Here is a 22,467-nt window from a genome sequence, read left to right on the forward strand (position 1 = left end):
TGACGGACAACATATAATTTATTAACCAATATGGCAATTTATACAGAGAAGCAAGGAGAGAGGAAATAGTTTAGTGATGATGCTTCTGCTTGAACTGTAATCCACAATAGCCGCATGTGCCCACTTTTGTGTCTTTATCCTGGAAAAAAAGAGAGACACCAATGACAGTTAGTATTTATGATTTAGGACGTTTGCAAAATGTGCTGATTATGGTGATTATAGGGATACTCAAACTACAGAAAATATTATAGATTGTCTTGTTTCCTTAATCTGTCAGAGTAATCTGATTTACGTTTCCTCTGACTGAGATGACTGGATCTCAAGTATCCCAATTAAATAAATACAAGTGAACCATAGGAACATGTGACACATGAACCACATGAACACTGAAATGTGAGTCACAGGACTAACCAAAGTATTGGCTGCTGTTAAACAAATGATAAATAGTCACCATGATGCAGAATAACCAATGAAAGCTGGACAAAATGGACCAAAGTATGTCATCACATTAATAGGTGCAGGCTCTTACCAGGTTGATGTAGACTTTGGGGTGACCCAGGGCTCCTCCACCTCCATCACAGGACACCACATTTGACGCAACGTCAGTCACTGACTCCTCGGCCACCAGTTTGATGGCAAAGTTCTTATTCACCTTGACACAAACAACGTGATTTCTGTCATTGTCGGCTGACTAAAACTAGCTTCATATGGGGAATCAGGTAGGCCACACGAGACACAGTGAGAGTGTAGTGGTGTATGCACAATTGGCTTGCATGTTTTGATTGTGATGGCTAAGTGTTTGTTTAAATGTATCCTGAATTAGTTTGTATTGATTATTTGAGGTAATACGTTCTAGTTTGAGCATAAATTGATTTGTGAATAAGATGTCCACGATTGACAATATTTAAGATGCACACAACACCAGTGAGGCACATAAGCAGTGTCGTTGTTTCATATTTGTAACTTTACCTCCAACAAAAAACCTAGATGTGCTCAGAGTTAACTAAGTTAACTATTTACATTTCAATTAGCTGCTGTCTGGTCTTTATTGCCCTTGTTTGTTAGTTACTTCTTACCTCTTTCTGTCTGCCAACGAATCGGGCTCTCCTTGGATCACTTTTATCAAACACCTGAGAGGAAAAACACCACCGTTACTGTATGTAAGGTTAATGGTCCGAGCAGCTACATTGACGTTAGCAATGCTAAGCTAACGTTAGGGCATCCAAAAAAAGCAATATGACAGAATCTCTTTTAAGCTCACCTGGCCGGTGTGAGTGATGGCCTCGCCGGTGCTGGATACTTCTACGCTGTAGCGATAAACAGGTACCGCGGTCAGCCTCAAAGGTGAAGCAAGCACCTTAGCATTTCTACTGAAGGACAAGACTCTACACACCGAGGACGCCATGTTTACAACAGACTCTTTTCCCAAGATGCCTTGCAGAGAAGACGTTTATTGGGCAATTTCATTCCCTATGTTTTGTCTGTCAGGTTCAAAACACTACGTATTCCGATAAGCTTTCCTGAGAAATCATTGTATTTCGGTATGTGTTATAAAATACAACATATAAAACTTCGGCTACTTTGTATTTTGGCTCTGCTAAGGGCGAGGGAGGCGATATTTGGCCAAAGCCAGTGGGACAAAAAAACTTCCTGACAGGCCCTACCGAGGGTACTAAAAACACACAGAATAATCTCAAACCGGAAGCAGTTTTATCCTCACAAGCAAGAACAGACAAGAACAGTAACACGGTCGCATTGAGGCGATTAAAACGAAACATTCAGGGACGTATCCCCTGTTTTTAATCTTTTAGGGATTCCTGAAAGGTTTGTTTGTGTTCTTTGATTTTATATATATATGTAGACTTATATATGGGCCGTTTTTTATGTCTAGCTTTGGCGCTAGCAGGTCAACTGACATGCTCGTCTCCTTGGGCATGTTGCATAGCTCACGCTGTCCTACAGTGGTGAATTATATATAGCTGAGCTTTGAGCCGAACTCTTTAAATGTATTGTTTTGTCAGAGACCCAAATATATTTAGTTGAACGTAATAAAAAATGCAAGATATTGCAGGACATCTCCATATTTTAGAGGCTAAAAACAGCATTTATCTATTTACTGTTACAATTAAGTCGCATCACAACCTGACAATCAAACCCAAGAAAAAAAAGTTCTATATCACAAAATTGTAATTTGCATATGAATTTCCTCTCTTTGTCTCCCTCTGCAGCCTTTGGCACCATGGCATCCCTCCTCTTGAAGCACCTGGCTGCCTCCCTGACTCGCCAAGTGGCCCAGATGAGCAGGTTAAATGTGACCTCCTCCTCCTCAGCAGCAGCAGCGAGCGCCTACAGATGTCTCTGCACCCTCAGCACAGCTCCCCACACGCTACTCCTGTCGCCAACCAGAGCCGGCTCCATCCAGCCCCCCTCGTCTGCTCAGCGTGGACCATCTCTGTTGGGACAGTGTCAGCATCTTCCCTGCATCCAGCCCTCTGCAGGGATGAAAACCAAGTCTGCCCTGAAGAGGCGCTGCAAAGACTGTTTCATTGTCCGACGGAGGGGCCGTTTGTTTGTGTTCTGCAAGACAAATCCCAGACACAAGCAGAGACAGGGCTGAAATTACAAAGGAGTATTGAGAAGACTGTATTGAGATCGTGGAAACTGAAAAGAACTCTGATTTAAAAATAAATTGTTTGGTTGAAGAATGTCCGTAGCTTTTTCACTCCTCGGTTTCCCCTCGTTGACAGCAACGGCCCAAAATACATAACATTTCTCTAAACCATCATACACTTCTACACAACTATAAGATAAGTTTAATTAAGTTATCAAAACTCATCGTGGTGCTAGTCAGTCTTGCTTTTAAATTACAAGTGCATGTGCAAATAATTAGGAGTTATTCTTGAAATACAATGCAAAGCTTTCAGTTTCTCTTTGGATCATTTCATGGTTATATTTTTTACTCATTAAAATCTTACTTTTCATACACAGCAGTCATCTGATTATAGCCAAAGACTTTCAGTGAGTTAGAGCCTTGGTTATCTAAACTCAGAGCATTTGGATTAACTTGGACGAAACATTTTATCACACAGACATTTTCCTATTTTCTGTAAGATTCCATTCCGTCGTTCGTCCACATGAGGGCGCTAAAGTCTATGCTGCACGAGCACAGGATCCATCCTGCCATGTAATACACTTCATCACGTTGACTCCCCTTTTCTAACCACTCTTACCTTTTGCAAGTAAGAGTCTTTACAACATTGACTCACAACAACTGTCCAGATTCTTGTGTCAAACATGGCTCACACGGTTTTGAGGTTGCGTCAGAAACTAGCTGTTTATACCAATATCTATGTCCACCTTTCCTGTCATTGTGTTATTACTGAAATACAGAGAAAGCCTAATGCACACAACAGTATCGACAGGTTGTAACAGTCACACTGTGCATGCATGGAAAGCTAACTGGGCTGAAGGTTGTTTGGCAACAAACACTGAGGCTACTGACACACCGCGCTTAGTTGTTCTAAAGGTTAATGTTTACTGATGGACGAGCAGGGAACAACAAACTCCTGCTTGCGTGAACTCATAATGTTACTGCATGAGTGTTTGTATAGTCTATTTCCAGATAGCACCGCAGGATGGAATTGAGCCAACATTTCAATGGCATTTCTCTGAAGCACATGGACAAACAAAAGCTTCCTGTGTGGTTCCAGAGAGTTTACCCTGCATGCAGCAGGACAAGTGAAACACTCTAATGAAGTGTGTCAGCATGTAGGTGTCAATAGAGATAATGAACCAGTTAGCACCACAGTACGATGAAGGTAGGCCATCTGGCAGCTTTGAGAAACAACAAAGTCTGTTTAAATGCAGTTGCTGTTATCTAAAAATAAAAGACATTGATGGGCGGATCAAATGCAGAAGGAAACGCGACTTCAAATGCATAATGAATCTCACTGATCAAATCCTAAACACACATTCCACAGACAGTCAGTTATCCGCATCTTCTATGTTTATCAGTGTGTGTGTGTGTTTCTGTGTGTCTGTGTTTTGTCACTGAGTGACTTAAATGTTTCAAATGTCCACCCATATTCAAAAGGTTCATGTTGTCATAAAAGGTGGAGCCCATTTGTTCACCCAGCCGGCACAGATTCTGCACACAATAAGTAACATAACACCATTTTCCCGGACTTTTATGTTAATGGTACACTGTTCTGAGTTTACAGTGGCACACTCAGTGCATAACGTTTTACATGTTTATAGTTGTATTTTTTTTGTATTTTGAGTTAAAATGCTTAATCGTATTGTAAGATTGTCTAAGATTGGGCTCTTGCTTTAATTAAAAAGGGAACTTTATGTGACATGGACGCGTGAGCGTGGGTGCGTACATGCGCCAACAGGTTTTCAGATTTGGTCATTGCCTACAAAATAAAAGCTTGTACACGATGCTGCTTACTGAGTACCTGTGCGTTAAATGTATATTAGATCATTTTAGATTTTATAAACCAGCTTGTCAATAGTTTAGAGCATTATAGACTGTGTTAAGTTGAGGCACTCTGTTAAACTAGCATGCACATTTTCAAATGTTTTGCCTTTTTAATTCCAGCGCATGGTGGTAACTATTTGGGCGAGCACACAAAACGACGAAGCAGATTTTGTTTTCATTGTAGAATTACAAATACGCTGCATTGTCCTACTGCCTGCCACAGCCAAAAGGAGCTTTATTTTGAATCTTACAACCGGAAGTCACGTCGTTTAATCTCGCTAGCTTGATGTCCCCCGTTCCATCTCCAGTCTCTCCTATGGGCTGAGGAGGGCTGACTCTAAACAGGAGAAGGCGCGCGCTCCTTACGGCGTTTAACGACGAGCTCAACCAGCGTTACGGAACATTTCGGACTCGACTCTTCTTTTTGTTGTTCTTAAAGGTGTGAGTCACAGGGCTTCAGCAATGAAGTCATCAAACAGTCGCCCCTCCAGAGTGGGCAGAAACCCCTTCGTGCACGAGCCGAAATTCACTCTGACAGAGACAATAAAGGTAAGACAATTAAGATGACGAAAGATACATTTATTATCCAACTCAACTTTATAAAAGGACGTCATCCTTCAGTCATTGCATGCAACTGTCAAGTGCCTTATTGTGCACGTTTACTAACTTGCACCTAAACTTCTCCCACCTTGTTAGGGCTCTCACACACTTTCAGTATTTCCTGTTTTGCTGGCGAGTTGACAAAAAAACCTAAAGAACAAGTTCTTCAAACTCAGGAGCAGTGAGGCAATCTGCTGACTCTCTAGGACATGCAGTTCCCCAATGTTGCCCTGGCAGTAGTGAGTGTTATTTGTGAGAAATTCCCATATTTAAGTGGTCCTTAAAGGATGAAAACAAACAATAATAATAATAATAATAATAATAATAATAATAATAATAATAATAATAATAATAATAATTTAAACACTTTATTTTTGCACTTCTTAAAAATCACGTCATATGTTTTGCAGCATTTGATAGCTCACTGTAATGCATGCTCATTAGGATTAACCTTCGTATTCTAGGCTTAATATAGGCTTATATTGTGCTGAAAACTACCATCTAAATCCATGATAAATCTTAAACTCACTTCATTTATTATTGTCAGAAGAAACCTTTTAATGGAAAAGGTTTTTCTTTTATAGTTGTGAACTAATAACCGTTTAGCCCTCAGTAGGGTTGGCAGTATCTGCAAAGATAAGATGGAAAAAGAAACAAGTAGTTAACAGTTTTCACAAGTATACTTTTCTGGTCATCTATTACGTGACTGCCATGCTGCTCCATACTCTCCATTATAAGTGTCATCTGAGAGTGTGGTGTCAGTACGGGTTCGGCCACTATCCCACATTTTCCTGGATGGATCTGCTAAGCCACAGTTTATTGTTGATCGACCACATTTGCATCAAACATTTGCATTTGATTTTTATCCACACAACTTTAGGCAAAGGGAAGCAAACAATGCACCATTTATTTATTTATTTTTACATCATTGCACTGTTCAACTGTCATACTGATATGCAGAGCATGTCAATATTTACTTTACTTTCTCTCACATCTCCTTTTGTCAGTCTACACTTCTCTGTTTCTTGCAGTTTCTTTTGACTCCCGGTGCACACCGTGTCTGCACTGTTAGCACAGGGTTAAACAAGCTGACAGCTGAGTTTCATGTGTACTCAGATAGTCCTTATTAGAGTGGATCAGTTTCCAGGATAGCATAGCAAAGTGTGACTTGTGGCCTAGGTTGGGATCTGTCCTGTTACGATTGCTCCATCCTAAGGCCGATACTTAAATGCAATGGGAGCACATTTAAAGAACAGCAAAAACCTTGTTGAAGCGAAGGCATGTGCTCCGGGCCAAACATGAACGTGAGATACTCTGCTGCTTTGATACAGATCGACAGCTGGGGCTGCGTCCTAAATCAACCATTGAAATCGATTGATTCTCACTGCTGGAGGAGGGCCTTCTCATTAATCAACCAATGGATCAATGGGTTCTCAGGCCTGGTGATTGGTGAGGTCTTGCTGACGGGATGACTGCTAATGAAGTCCAACTAAATCAGTAATTTCATCGAGTTCTCGTGGAGCCTAAGTGATAATTTCTTTCATCTTGGGTTTGCTATGAAGATGAGATTCATTCTAAAGCATTTTCAGACGATCCTTCACTAAATCCCGTCCTCAAATGCAAACTGGCCAATCATATTGTAGCATCGGCCAGCTACGACCGGCGTCTGACAAATACACAGCTGTGCTTCATAGACGCTAATACAAGCATTTCAGCTTATTTTCAGGCTGGTTTTGTGGATCTGGAGCTAGTCATGGTTAAACATAGACCTAACCGGCTTAACAGGAATAGTGTCGTTCCTTAATTTCATTTTCTTCTGTCTCAACTGCCAGGTGAGGTGGTTGTTCACTTCACACTTGTCTTTAGCTTTAGCTTCTATCTTTGACTTTTTAACCTGTTTTCTCTGCTGAATCAGTTTCACATCCTGGAAATATCCTTCAAACGCATATAGTAGACCCTTGTACTGTCTTCCCTTTGAAGTGGCTTTTTCCCATGAATGAGATCATATCTATTCAGTGAGTGCAGTTAGTGACAGCGTGGGCGTCACGGTAACTCTTGACAGCTTGACAGAGAAGCAGCTTCGGGGGCGTGGCTTAGCGAAGGGCACTTTGCCGTCATTCTTCTTCGTAATTCTTCGAGAGAAATCAACTAAAACAAATTCCACTGCAAACACGTATCAATATGTAACAATATGGGTTTCAGTGTATTTGTTTGCAGTCACACAATCGGACAAAAGGAGGAAGTGCACGCCCATCAGGTTCATCTGTTTCCCTGTAGCTCCAGGGCTCAGAGATGCCTGCTTTCATTCAGAGCAAAACACACAAAGCACTAGGCTCAGGAAATCGGGCCTTTATGTGGGCACCGCTGGTTCCCAACAATTACGCTCCGCTGAGAAAAGTGCTAAACCCCTTCTGCCTTTTTGGTTTTCCATGCTTTCACCGCAGTAAGCTATGCTTTTAAGCTTGGCTTTGTGAAGACCCTCTAACCACTTCACTTCACTTCAGCCAGCTGAATGCTGTACCTGGTTCCCCAGTGTTGTTCTTGCTGGAAGAAAGTCTTTCTTTTTCTATTGGAGCTTGCACTTCATTGTAAACAGTTGCGTGTCTGTGCCAGATGACAGCAGCAGTCCAGTGATTGTAAGCTGGAGCATGTGTCTGGTTCACACCTTCCACTGCCTGCTTTTAACGTGGCAGAGAGGTGCGTTTTTCCACTTAACACACATGTGTGAACTTATTTGTGTGCATGCACGCGCAGTCCCTGTTTAAACAAACACAAGCTTGACCTGGACAAAAGAAAACGTTCTTCCTACATGGGTGCCATAGGCTCTAGGTCTATACAACAGCATGTGTGTGGGTCTGTCATATTGAGACAATATGTGCTGCTTGATGCATAAAGCCCATCCTCCCTCCCCTGGTACTTTGTTTTTCCAACTTCCAGCAAACATGATCAGCTGCACTGTGGACTAACTAGGTCAGCAAGTTTTTCTGACAGACAGATGGCAGCGTTCCTTTCAGCTGAGTCACACATTGTTGAACAGTGAACATCATACAGAACCTCGCATGCCAACTCTCCAGTTTGCGGACAATATACCTGTTTCATCCAATAGAGCTGCAATGTCCACAGACTGGATTGTGGCCCATCTCAAATCTCAGGAAATAATTCTCTATAAATGTCAGATATTTCTGGTTATTTCAGTATCGAAAACCTAATCTACTTATGCATGTATTGGTTATTTCAGCGTCAGCTAAGAGTAAAGTATAGAGATATTGGGTAATTTCACCAGCACATATTTCCTTCAAGGGTATTTTGTGTAATGAAAAAACTATCTGTACACCAACAACATGACTAACTGTGGTTTGAGTGCTTCCTTGGCCCCCAAGTGGAATCAGAGCACACTTCCCTTGGCTAATTGAAAACAAATAACAAGGCCAATTAGCCTTCACTGCAGGGTATAGAGCACTTACAAGAGTGCTGGGCCACATTGCACAGGGGAGCTGGGTGTTATTTATCATGGCAATGGAAAAGTATGTAAGATGTCAGTCAGTCAGTCAGTGTCAGTGCAGATAAATATGAAAAACAAAAATGGTAATAATCAAAGTTGTTGATTTGGATCAATACATGAATCAGTACAATATATTATTAGATGCATATGTATTTTTGTGACATTTTTAGTCTGAAAAGGGAAAAAAAAGTAGTGCTGCTGTACTCATCCCACAGAATAATGACATCATGTCAGTCTGTCGTTCGCTCCACCATGTTTTGTCCAGACTGAAATACTGGATCTCGACAACTGTTGCATGGTTTTGCCATGAAAATGTGTACAGGCATTCATGGCTTCCAGAGGATGAACCCTAACGACTTCGCTGATCCCCTGACCTTCACTCAAGCACCATCATGAGGTTGACATTTATGGTTCAGAAGGAAATATCTTGACACCTATTTGTTCCACATATTCTAGTTCCCAAGAGGATGAATCCTACTGACTTTGGTTTTCGCATAGAAACTCCAACAGTCTCACTTATTCAGTGAAATATCTCAACATCTTTCTGATGGATTGGCACCAAAATTTGGGACAGATATTCATGTTTCCTAGACAATCTAATCTACTGACTTTGATAATCTCCTGACTTTTCCTTTGGCGACACCATGAGATGGACATTTTTGTTTTTTTAACAGCTCAACATTTATTGTATGTTTGTTGATTGGATTCTTGGTCCCCAGATGATGAACTGTAAAAACCTTTAACCCCTGGCTTTTTTATCATGTGTTATGACCAAATACCTGCAGAACTAGTAGCATTAACATCAACCTCAGTTGAACTGTGTTAACTGCTAATTAGCAAATGTTAGCATGGTAAAGAGCCATAGTGAGATAAACCATATACGTGCTAAACTTGTTCGCATTACTACCGTGAGCATGTTCGAGGGCTGTTGTGAATATCAGCTCAAAGCACTGCTGTGCTTTAAAGCATCACAGAGACACTTGCATGGTCTTGTTTTCTCAGTATCTTAAAGTCAATATGAAATTATTAATGTCCTTCGATCACATCCCCGGTAATACCGTGCACCTATTTAACATTATAGGCAAAAAAATATAACAAAAAATAAATTGCGTCGTAAAAAATATGACGTGTGCTTACATAACAGTACAAACCGGTTTCAACCAATTAGACCTTGGCATCCATCCATCAATCAATCTGCAACTGAACGGAAGGATTTGATTTAAATCCCTCTTGTAACTGTACGCCGCTCAATAATTCAGTTTCACTGGGGAAAACATCACAGTGCAGCAGCTCAAGACGCTCTAACGCTCTTCCGTTTCACTGACTCTTTAATGTACAAAGGTACCATTCGTTGCCTTTGGTGTACAGAGATTATTTGTGTTTTTTTAACCTGCTTGCCAGTCAATGTGGTGTTCTACGGGCAGATTTTTGTAGGTGGTGCATTTGTTTGTTCGGTAGAGTCCGTCGAAGGTAGAAGAAATAATGAGATCATGTAAAATAATGTTGCCTTTCGTACAGAAAGAGGGTGTTTAGAAAATAGAAGTGCCCAGCTGTAGGACAGTTGGAGTGACTCTATGCTCTAATGGCCCATGACAGCTTTAGTGTTGCCCTACATACATACAGAAGGTGTGATTTTGTGTGTGTGTGTGCGCATCAGGAGACAATGGGGCCATCGTTTCTTCCCAGAGTCTCCTGAATATTTAACATCCAACAGAATGGCCTCACAAATCACTGAACTTTACCCTCAGGTCAAAAGACATTTGCCTCTATTTGGTATGTATAGTCGTTCGGAGTAGACAATAGGAAATCATTTTACTTGTCATAGAAAGTACCACTCAGCCTCTAAAAATAGTTTTATAATTTCCTCTGTGGCTCTGACAGGAGCTGTCATCAATGGGTTATTTTAACACACTGTTATGTTCAATCTTGCACATAAAAGGAGGCCTTTGAGGGCTAATAATATAAGGAGTGCAGTAACAAATGGTTACACTCAGAGAATAAGACTTTGAAGATATCTTTTTATGAGAGTGAGGATGTGTGTTAGAGAGCCCAACAGTGCAGAAGCTTTTTTTTTTTTTTTTTTTACAGCAAATTTCAAATCATCAGTGGAGGATGGGTCCGGTGCTCACATAAAACACCGGCAATTGCTCCCTTCTACCACGCCCCAGCTCATTCTCATGCCACCTCCTGAGAAAATGTCAGCAGATCCTCCCCGATGGATTCGTTAAGCTCTGATGATGAGTGCGCTGTGCGTCAGGCGTGGGGGTGGGAAGGCAAGAAGAGGCGTTAGAGCATCATAAATCTCTCCCATACTGTTTATTTATTAATACAGCCCTGCAGTGTGCACCTGTGCTCCTCCTCCGGAGAGAGAAATGCAGACCAGGAAAGACAGACAGACAGACAGGGAGGGAGGGAGGGAGAGGGGGAGATATGATTCCCCAGAGTGGCCACAGAAAGCCCAGTAGGAGGAAAACATTTGAAGGGGGAGCAGCATGATAAATGAAGGTGAAGCTGAGCAAATAGACATGGAGAGTGATGGATGGATGGTCTGATGGATGGTCTGATGGATGGATGGATGGATGGATGGATGGATGGATGGTCTGATGGATGGATGGATGGATGGATGGATGAATGAAAGGAGAGGAGTTCCTCTGGGACTGGTGATTACTGTAAAGCAGGGCGGGAGGTTGATGAGAGGGGAATGAAGGAGCGCGCTGAAGGTTTGGGAGATCGAGCAGAAGTCGGACAAAGAGGGGAGGACGGGGCTGAAAATGTCACACAGTCTGAATTTACACTGGCGGTTGTGATTATGTGACCCAGTTACTGCACACCCATACACACATACACACACACACACACACACACACACACACACACACACACACCGCACATCTCCACTGTGGCACTCAGGCTTCGGTGAACTTCATTTTGGGGACGGGACTAAAACTGTGTGACTTTTGTTTGAACTTGCAGTGTTTTGCATGGTCGCTTATCTGTTTTTTCTTCCTCACTACTTATACAGTAAAACCTCACTGGTGTTATGCAAAAGCAAAAGGCCCTTTCTGATAATGCCAAACGGTCGGCAAAACCCCCTCATTTCTGAATGCATATTGCATTGATTGCAGGATAAGCTTGTATAGATGCATTGTCCTTACATTTCACCAACTGTTAAGGTATACGGCTGCGAAAGTATATAAATGTAATTCTGTAATTTAATTGAATGAATGCATTTAAAAGTGTAAATGAACCAAATTAACTTTCCGATGGCATTTTAAGACAGCAAATTAAGAGCATCATACGTATGGCAAGGGTGGGCATGAAACAGACATTTAAAAGTAAATACACAAACTAAATTGGAACGGTTGTTCACACGGTTGGGGCTGCCTGCAAGTTAAACATTACCGGGAGAGTGTTTCTGCTGTTCTCTCCACCTGGAGTCTGATCCCAGTATTACAGGCAGTGCCACCTCTCAATGATACCTCAGCACTGGAGTTTCTGTTCAGGAGACTGAATAATGACTCTCGTCGTACAGAGATATTTCTCAACTAGAGCTCACCTGTGGTTTTTACCTCCGACCCCTGCTTGGACCCCCGTGGGGTCGCTTGAGTCCTTGTACAGCATCACCCCCCCTCCGGCCCAAACTCCTCTGTAAGAGGCGACGCTGAAAGTATTGCTGTATAGATATTGGACGTATAAGCCTGTGAGCTCCAGGGGTCCATCAGAGCCTGGTTTTCTGAAGACACAGATGGAATGTGTGCAGGCGTATTCTTCCGCTGAGCAGGAATGTGCAGTATGTTAAATGACAGATGGCTGACAAGCAATGGGAATGTCAAACGGCTGAAGGGTGAATATGTTGTGAAAGCGCAGTGGAATGATGACAATGTGACCGCTCGTATCTCTCCGTCTCTCCTCAGATAGGACTGATGTCAGTGACAGTGTTTCCAGTGCGGCTGCTGCTGGTGTCCTTCTTCATGCTGCTGGGGTGGCCCTTCGCCTTCGCAGCCTCCCTGGGGCGATCTGATTTCGTCATTGAGCCACAGTCGTGGTGGATGAGGTGTGTGTGTGTGTGTGTGTGTGTGTGTGTAGTGTGTAAGTGGTACCAAAACATATGGGATTACACAGACTTCCTGTAAATAACATGAAGATAAACAGATCCAAACAAACAAGGACTTTGATGAGCACAGTCTTGTTTATTGGTGTCTGCTGAAAACTATGTATTCTTATTTCATTTAATGAATAAACATGGGACAAAAGAGGAGATATATGAACATATTTGAATCAACTAGATTAATGCTTTTTGAGATATGAAACAGAAGTTGATCTTTAGGCACTGACGAGCCTAAAACCTTGTTTTCCTGCTGAAATTCACTTCGTAAATTGTTAACCTCCGTTACAGTAATGTGAATTCACACTTTGCATCAACTGCCTGTGTGTCCTTTTATCAGGTTTATTGACCTGTGTCTACGTGTGATCATGCGAGCCTTGTGGTTTTGCGGCGGTTTCCATTGGATCAAAGTGAAAGGTGAACGGGCGGCGCAGTCTGAAGTTCCCATCCTCACCGCGGCGCCACACTCCTCCTACTTCGATGCCATCCCAGTCACCCTGACCATGTGCTCCATAGTCACCAAACTGGAGAGTAGGAGCATTCCCATCTGGGGCAGTGAGTAATACACTTTTCCGTCGCCTCTTCATAGATTTAGGGAAACATTTATGCGCCACAATGACATTAAACATATTCTCCATTAAATGCCAACCGCTCTGTGGAAGTCACCAGACTGTGTTATGAAAATAATTTAAAGCCAGATAATCTTTGAACTACACTTATATTTTTCGTGCTCATGTTAAACTTCTGAATTATTGTAATATGTTAGATTACAATAATCTATGTAAACAGTAGATTTGCCCGACCAAAAGTTAGACTTCCTGGCTTCATATATTTTGTGATTTGTATTGAATTTAATAATGAAAAGCAGTTTCAAATCTAGTTTCCTAAATTAAAATTCAGTTCTCAGACAGGTATTAGGTAGAAATTATTATTAGACAAACTGACAAAAATCATTAGCTTTCCCCGTGTTTATTACTTGTATGGATGCAGACATGTTTCACTAATATTTTACTGCATTTAAACATGAGGGTGCTGCAGATTACTAAAGGACTTTCACCAGCTAGCTTCTCTAGCTACGGTAGAAAATGAGTCCTATATGAATAAATAAAGTTATTAATCAAATGATCTGTCTAACATGCATGCATTTAAATAATACAGTCATAGATTTAAATGTTAAATAAAAGTTGAATATGACAATATTTAAAAGGATCTGCGATAGAAAAAGCTAATTATATTATCAAATTTGAAGAAAAAAAAAATTGCAGCATATTTCTTCTATTTTTATTATTGTGGCACATATTACCATTTATTTCTTCTTCACTGTAAGCGAGATCTGAGCTGTCCTTGTCTCTTCCTGCAGCAGGAGACATCAACTTTTGTGTGAACCAATTTGCACCTGAATATCTATAAACCAAATTCTCATTGGAAGCAGGAATCCTTAATTGCGCTTAATACCTCCCTTTCTCTTCAACTGCTCAACATGCATCTCTGTGGGTTGATCTTTAAACCGTTTCTCTCCTGATCTGGCGTTCATTCATGATCTTTTTCTACACCACCGTCGTCCCCAGCTCTGATCAGCTACATCAGGCCGGTGTTCGTGTTTCGGTCGGATCAGGACTCCAGAAGAAAAACTGTCGAGGAGATCAAGCGGAGAGCCCAGTCCGGAGGCGAGTGGCCTCAGGTAAAGTACAGTAAACTGCACATGAATCATCCACATGTACACACAAAGAAACACTGATCTGAACTTAAGCTCAAACAGATCAAGAGCAATTTAAAATGAAGAGTAAGAGCCAGATGTTTGCGTGTATTTGAGCCTCACTGTGTATTTATTGTTCCAGATCATGATATTCCCAGAGGGGACGTGCACCAACAGGTCGGGGCTCATCTTGTTCAAGGCTGGTATGTGTTCAGTTCTTACTTCATGCATGATTTCATCTGATTTTGTTTGGACTTGGTGGCACCAATAATAAGCATTAAGAATAACTACAGAAGTTCCTCACAGTAACTTAAATATTGACCTTTTATTACATTGAAATAACATCTATGTCATGTACAATCATATGAATTCAGTGGTGTTTAAATTTCAATATTAAGTATTCAGTGGCTGCTCAAATTCATATACTTATTCCTCTTATTTGCTTCCATACATATTTGTAATCGCGTGAGAGATGGGATGTTCTTGTGAATCAGTCAGAGCGGTCTGCAGTAGACTCCTACACGCTTGCAGTTTTAACAGGCACTCAGGCATTCTGGCAATTATCGGTAATACATCACACAAGTAGGCACTTGACTTCTTGCATGGTTCGGTTAGGAAACCATCTTCTTTTTTGTCCAGAGGCTAACATTTTCCTGTTTTATAACAATTGTGAGCGATCCAAAGTTGGATTGTGGTTCTTGGTAATATCCAGCCAAGGGTGTGCCGTTGTGTTAATAGGGAGATGCTGTGTGATCCCTTTGTAGTCATTTAACTCTGTGTGCCTGCCGTTGACTGCATAGCTGCCAACTCCAGGTGCAGCTGCCTGAGCAAGTTCATTTCATGTCGGCCCGGCAGCTTTTGGGTTCAGTGTCTTGCTTGGGGACACATCAGCAGGACACATAACGTTCGTTATGTGATTGTTTCCGTATTTCTGGGGCTTGTTTTTCTGCTAACATCCCGTGTGTGAGTTGCTGTCAGCCGTTGTTCCCTGCCTGCTCTGTCTAATCCCCTTTCTTCCAGTCTTTCATTTTATCATTCCCAGTAAGCCCAGTTGGTCTCACTCTGCCCTGCTGTGTGTGTGTGTGTGTGTGTGTGTGTGTGTGTGTGTGTGTGTGTGTGTGTGTGTGTGTGTGTGTGTGTGTGTGTGTGTGTGTGTGTGTGTGTGTGTGTGTGTGTGTGTGTGTGTGTGTGTGTGTGTGTGTGTGTGTGTGTGTGTGTGTGTGTGTGTGTGTGTGTGTGTGTGGGGCTCTGATATGTCTCCTCTGGTTATGTCTCCTCACTGGCTCCCAGCACAACAGAGCAACATTGTCAATGTGTGTGTGTGTGTGTTTTTAATGTGCTTGGTGCCACCTGTGCATGACATGCTCCACAGTCATGTCCAGGCCCTTTGTTGTTTTCAAAAGGCCTTTTTTGTCACTTTCATGTTCACCGTCCTCTCCCTGTCCGTCCCCTTACTGTCATATCATATGTCACATTATTATTCAGAGGCTGAGGACGGCGATCACTCTTATGTTTGTTCTCTCACACTCTCAGCTAAACACTCTCAGCTAAACCAACACGTTAGAATAAGTTGTCGTCCATGTTTGATGTTGTAGGTTCCTTTCTGATCATCTGCTGTTAATGTTAGTTTTCCATGTTTTTTATTTATTTGTATTCCTCCGCCACCTTCGGAGGTGTTGCGTTGACTCTCCTCACGCTGCCTTGAGGGCCTATTAATTATGTACATATTAACACTTATTTAAGCTATGTGTTTAAATCTATTTTGCAGTTAAAATTATAATTCACTTTACTTAAGTTCTAATTACATTTTTAAATTAACTTTAATTAACTTTATAAGTTCACGACATATTTTTATATGTCGTGAACTTATAATGACTTCACGGCTTGTTGCGCTTCCCCCAAGTGGCTAAAAGACAATTAAGCCCTGTTCTACCCTATTATCATGTATTCAAAGCTCACCCTGAGCTCGTCTGCCAGGCTGGAGCTTTTTGCTAATATATGCATGTAGTATTTGATTTAAAAATTCTATTTTTTCTCTTTTTTTGTCTTCTCGCCACCTCTCTCCTCTACTTGTATTTCTCAGGTGCTTTCATACCAGGACTCCCAGTGCAGCCCGTGGTGCTGCGCTACCCAAACAAACTGGTAAACACACTTTGTTTTAATCCTTCTCCATACCGACTCCTATAGAGACGCTCTAAACTTAAACTTCCTTGGACATAAGTTTAAGTTCAGGGTTTAGACTCCAGCCATACATGTACACAGACCTACACATACTGACACGCCTGTGATGTAATGGTTTCCTCCCTCACGTTAGCATGTGCTCCTCTTGTGTTGAATGACTTCATGTTCTAGTAGGATGATATTTCATCGCCCTTTTTCTCTCTCTCTCTTGCTCTCACACACACCCAGGTGTCATGTCTCTCTCTCACCACCACTCCTCCATCTCTCATGAATTATGCAGTTCTTATTACCTCGTTAGTTTGGATTTTTTTACTGCTTTTTTTTGCATTTAGCTCTAAAAGCTTTTGTCACCGTTTCCCCTTTGTGCTGAGTTCAGTCACTGCGCCGACTCCAGTGACAACGTGGCAGTACAAGGCAGTACAAGGCAGTTAAGTGAGGCACAGAAAACCTGAATAAGACTCTGTATTTCTGCACCGCCAGAAGTGTTTCCGCTCCATCTGTTTCCAACTGCTCATTTAGCTGTGGAGAAACGTTGCAACTGGAAATGGAAACACCTGTAACCAATCCAGCCAATACACCCAGCCACGCACATTAAACAAACAAATCACACAAAATACTGATTGTTACTGAGCCAAATCAAAAGCTTTGCATGATATTGTTGGACTCACGATGGACGAAAAAATGAAGTAAAATTGTTATTCCACACATTATTATTCCTTGTCAAATCCTGGAGTGCACATTACCCACAATGCAACTCGACTGCTGACAGTTAGGTTGGAGGTTCAGGTATATTAACCTCGGTATGTATATAAGGACTAATGTAGCCTCAAGCAGAGATCAAAGAGTTACGCTCACTTGTTTTTAACTCCACACTCCCAGAGCGTCAGTAGTGTAATTTGAGTTGTTGGCTCAAAATGTTAAAATATTATCAGTACAAATATATGTGCTGCCCTCTCGGTCATTTTTGTCTCATTCGACTAACGTTTCTTTAGTCCAATAGTTGTTTGTTTGAATGCCTCTTTCATGCTGAATTATTTCCACAAAAAACGTATGATCACATCGCCGGTAGACACGAGATTTAAAGTGGTGCTTTTGTGCGCTTCTTTGTGGAGAAACTCATTTTTTCAACTTATCGATTAGATGACAAAATCGTACGAGGGTTTTTCCACTAACGATTGTGTTGGTCTTCAGCCAGAAACAATAAATAAAGTTATAGTTGGAAATCGACCGCCTGTTTGTGCGTTTGTCCTGAGCCATTTCCTCTTTCTCCTTCCTCTCCACAGGATACTGTTTCATGGACGTGGCAAGGTCCCGGAGCGTAAGTGTTTGTCTTTGTCTCACACACCTTCTCTCTTACGTAAACCACTAACCACAACACACACACACAAACACAGCTTATACTGCCCTCAGCTAAGTACTGTATGTTGTTAAAACACCAGTGACCCGTTTTCCATTAAGAATGAACACGGTGAGATGCTGCAGGGAAACCTCCATTATCTCCGGCCTTGTCTCCATCCATCATATTCTATTTCTCTTCCTGATACGATCTCGTCACGTAGAGACAAAGCCAACTCTTCTGTCTTCCAGGTTCAAGATCCTGTGGCTCACTCTGTGCCAACCTCATAATCCCATGGAGATAGAGGTCAGTGGTTTATAGTGTCTTCAATCTGAACAAACAGAGAAATATTAGCTTAAAATACATAATAAATGCAATATGTGTAATTTTATTATGTTATACAGCGGATCAGAACACAGTTTTGTGACAGGACAATGACATTAAGTTGACATTCTCTCTCTTTCCTTAGTACCTGCCTATTTACACTCCTTCAAACGAGGAGAAGGAGAACCCTGCCCTGTTTGCCAACAACGTCCGAAAGCTCATGGCCAAGTAAGTGTGATTGCATAAATGCTGGATTTTGGGTGTTCATAACACACGGACACGTGTGAATGTCCTCCTAAACCTTTTTCCCTTTCGTCCTGATAGGGCGCTGGACGTTCCGCTCATCGATCTGTCCTTTGATGATCGTGAGATTAGCCTATCGCAGGGCCCGCTGCGCATACAGGACTACAGCAGCCTGCTCGAGTTCCACCAGCTGCTGTGCCGCTTGAGGTGGGTGAAGCGAGACTGGATTGACTGGTCGGACTGGGTGGAAGGTGGTTGTGATCCAAGACTTTGGATCCTTTAAATCAAATGTGAAATGTTTGGTGTTCTACAGCACAGACGTTCTGTCACATTCACTGTTCTTTTATTCACTTTTTATTGAAGTTACGTCATTTACGTCTAATGAAATAGCCTAAAAACTACGCTAACTTTGGATGAGTCGACTTATACAGTTATGTGGCGAATTCTTAAAAAAAGTTTTAGAGTATAAGACTTAAGATTATTTCTAAAAAACGCTAAAGATTAAGTTTCCTGCAATTGGGTTTTATTAACAGCATGACTATTACATTGTTGCACGACGTGATTTCTTTGTGTTTTCTCTGGCAGGCTGAGAGCAGGAAAGACCGACAAAGTGCTGGAGGAGCAGGCCAGAAGAGCCCGGAAGCTGCAGGGAGACGGGCTGAGTTTGGACGACTTTTCCCAGTTCCTCAACCTGCCAGTTACAGACACACTCACACAAGTCCACGGCCTCTTTGACCAGGTAGACACTGGCAGAAGTTATTTTCTTTGGGTAAAAGAGATGTATGGAACAGTATAATATTAGAGATTAAAGATGGCGTTTGGGAGCTCTAATAGGAAATACTTAATATTTAGTCATCAGCTACAATTTTCTTTTTCTTTCTTTGGGTTTGTTTATATGGAGCTAGAGGCTCCAAAGTTCAGATCTAATATAGAAAAAGAAAAGTCACTTGGCCAAACACATCATGCACAAACAGAAGAAAAACACATGTTAGTGCCGTGGTTATAATATGAGGGGAATATAGAAGTAAAAAGATATTCATAGTTGTGCAAATATTTGGGTGGATGGTATCAATGACTCGCGACAACAGTTTGGTGGTTATTTAAGGTTTATTGAAATCCCAATTAGATCGGAGAAGTTTGCTGCATTTTCATCCTGGAGCGGTTTTAGGTCTCTTGTGTGGTCATTCTGACAGAGCAGAGCTTCAGACTGTCTGATCCACTGATTCACAGCACCCAAAGGATCAAACTATTGCTATAACTTTCCTATCTCATAGGTGACATACTGTAGGTTTCATGTGTTGTGCTGGTTTGTCAATGACTGATCAGCGCCCTCTTGTGGAGAATATGAAGTCAGCTGAATGCCAAAACATTTACATATGTGTGATTTGAGCTTTGCTTCATTTAAAGTTCTTTGTCCAGTTGAATTTACAGGATTTTAAGCTCCAGATGATATCAAATTGTCATCATGTTATTCCTTTGCTTGTTCTGCTCACTAAGATTATTTTGTTCCCAGCATGGAGATGGACAGATAGACGTCAGACACTATGTTATTGCTCTGTCTACCGTTCATCGGCCATTGAAGTCAATGGAGACCCTCAAATTGGCCTTTACGGTGAGCACATGTACCATTGAATCTGGTTCGATCTAGAGTTTAAGTCATTTCACTAAGTATATATGTTGTTGTGCAGATGTATGAGAACGAGGAGAACGGGGACGTCCTACAAGAGGACCTCGCCGCCATCTTTGAAATAATGTTGGGAGTGAAAAAGGTGGAACTTTCGGGTCTTTTTTTATCGCTTGGCGGACCTCACACAGCGAAGATCACATATGGTAAGACTCAGTGTTTGTCATTCAACCTCAGCACAAAATGAATTCTGAGACCATCGCAGAGATGATTGACAGCGTCTTCCTCTGCGCTGTCACCATCACATTTGATTTCTTCTTGGCTTTACTGAAGAGTAGAAGCACCGTCTGTTGTTGATTTTCCAGAATCCTTTACATCCACCACCTGCTTCTAAAGACCGTCAAAGCTTCTCTGTACACTCTCTCTTTGTACTATAAAGCTATTTCTTCTTTTAATATAAAATAATGTAAAACGCAGTATACAGACGAATGAAAGCTGGCCTGGAATCCTCATAGTAATTGCACTAATGCTTTTAAAAAAGTAACTTCACAACATATCGATATTAAAATGGTAAACATAGCTCGTTACATTTACATAAAAGATTTACTCCACTCTTCTCTCTACCAATTAAAAATAGACATAAAAAAGACATGTTTAATAATGTTAAGACCCAACATTCACTGACATTAGTAATAACATTTTCTACGTTTTGCCCCCTTTTCCAGATGAACTTCATCATTTTATAGAGCAGAACCCATTCTTCGTCCAGGAGTGCCTCGATTTTGAAAACCATCCGCTCAACGGCCGCTTCGGCCAACCTAAGGGCTGCAACGGCCACAACAAAGACGACTGAAGAACGGGCCGTGATGCAACCACTCTGTTGACCTTCTCCATCTGACGTAACGGCGTCTCCCAAACGCTGCAGCTTCCCTACCGCCTCTGTGCCTTGAAGTGCTGGTAGAGAAAGGGATTGACAGAGTAACACAGTTGTATGGAACAGTGAGGATGGATCAGTTCTGCACACATGATGGAAACACGTTTCTCACTTCTTTTCGGAGCTTTTGTTTTGCCTTTCTTTGCATTTGTATCCGCATTTTGATATAAAAAAAAAAGTTTTTTTTTCTTCTTCAGATGTATTATTTATTTTTAAATGTATTTTCTTATGTATGACATACACATACTTAAAGAAAATTGTTGTTAAAAGGTGGGGTTTGGTTTTTTGGTGATCTCAGGCAAACACTAGCACACTGCCCTATCCTGCTGCTCTTCATGTGTGTAGTCCTGTATAGAAACATAGGAACCTAACTTCAGGTAATAAAGGAACAGGATATACATCATGCTGCCATTGTATTTTAACTGATACTCCAAACTATGAAACAAATAGCAGAAAGATCTGGCACGTAATCCAATGCAATCATTCCTTACTTCAAGCAGCTGTGTAACTGCCATAGATTTTGCGCCTTGCAAAAAGAAAAAGGGGGGGGGTTGACATTTGACAAGGACCAGGAAGTGTCTTGTTATATTTTGATATGAATAGTAATCAAATCTTCCAGCTATGTTATTATTTTATTTGGTAATATGATGAGTAATTTGTTTTAATGTACGGGACTGTTTTCTCCACCTTCAAGGAACATTTTTTTTTTTAAAACTACAGTTTTTTTTTCTAAGAAAAACATTAAAGAGGATGGTTCAGAGCAATACATCCTTCCTTCAACCCTCTGACAGATAGATATTACACTTACTGCTTCTACAGATGAAAAATGGCCTCTTGGCTAACTCTGGCACATTTACAGGAATGTTTTATTAATGTGCATTGTCTCTACCAAATATACCAAAATAAAAAAATAAATCCTGAGACTAGGCTGGTTTAAATATTGATCTCAGCTGGTTTACTCTGGACTGACACATTTTCTATCATATGGCTGTTACATTCATGTAAAGTGTAATTTCTCAATTACAGACTTCAATGCAGAAATCAAAGCTCCATGCCTTAATTTTAATAAAAAAAATGAAAATAAAGTGTTGTCCCATTTATTCCACTAGGTGGAGCTCTGCTTTCACACATTCACATCAAGCTTGTTTGACTCATGGACTCCCTCAAAGGGACTTGCAGTACTTAAATGAAAGTCGGTTGTTCTCAAATGTCATAAAGCCCTCATAGTTCTCTTATTTCTTCTATTACTTATCGCTTTATTTACTTACTCAGCTGTAGATTCTCTGTTCTATGTGTTTTGCTTTGATCATTTTTGATCATCATCCAGTACATTTCTCCACACGGTGCTGTTGCTGTCGTAATTGTTTTGATCTTTCCTGAGTCCACATGGTGGCGCTAGCTCCCTGAACTAAGCACACCAGAGAGCCCATGCACCACTGCTC

The 22,467-nt window shown here is 41.3% G+C and overlaps 3 protein-coding genes across 3 annotated transcripts; 2 read left to right on the forward strand and 1 right to left on the reverse strand.

Annotated features, from left to right (window-relative positions):
* On the reverse strand, nt 1-1,410 carry ndufs6 (NADH:ubiquinone oxidoreductase subunit S6). Its single transcript, XM_079175543.1, has 4 exons — nt 1,262-1,410; nt 1,077-1,130; nt 530-652; nt 1-139 (listed from the first exon to the last, which is right to left on the reverse strand). The coding sequence occupies exons 1-4, from the start codon at nt 1,403-1,405 to the stop codon at nt 71-73; spliced, it is 390 nt and encodes a 129-aa protein (XP_079031669.1). The 5' UTR covers nt 1,406-1,410; the 3' UTR covers nt 1-70.
* Nucleotides 1,411-2,239: 829 nt separating this feature from the next.
* On the forward strand, nt 2,240-2,617 carry mrpl36 (mitochondrial ribosomal protein L36; the record flags this gene model as incomplete). Its single annotated transcript, XM_079176316.1, has 1 exon — nt 2,240-2,617. One exon carries the CDS (start codon nt 2,240-2,242, stop codon nt 2,615-2,617), a length of 378 nt encoding a protein of 125 aa, XP_079032442.1.
* A 2,191-nt stretch (nt 2,618-4,808) lies between these two features.
* On the forward strand, nt 4,809-22,100 carry lpcat1 (lysophosphatidylcholine acyltransferase 1). The gene is made up of 14 exons (XM_079175606.1): nt 4,809-5,029; nt 12,497-12,636; nt 13,028-13,242; nt 14,256-14,368; nt 14,526-14,586; nt 16,467-16,525; nt 17,848-17,882; nt 18,152-18,206; nt 18,370-18,452; nt 18,549-18,674; nt 19,053-19,206; nt 19,981-20,079; nt 20,156-20,297; nt 20,817-22,100. Exons 1-14 carry the CDS (start codon nt 4,943-4,945, stop codon nt 20,942-20,944), a joined length of 1,497 nt encoding a protein of 498 aa, XP_079031732.1. The 5' UTR covers nt 4,809-4,942; the 3' UTR covers nt 20,945-22,100.
* The last annotated feature ends 367 nt before the right edge of the window (nt 22,101-22,467 follow it).

The sequence above is a fragment of the Pholis gunnellus genome, assembly GCF_910591455.1.
Source record: "Pholis gunnellus genome assembly, chromosome: 16".
Classification (NCBI taxonomy): domain Eukaryota; kingdom Metazoa; phylum Chordata; class Actinopteri; order Perciformes; family Pholidae; genus Pholis; species Pholis gunnellus.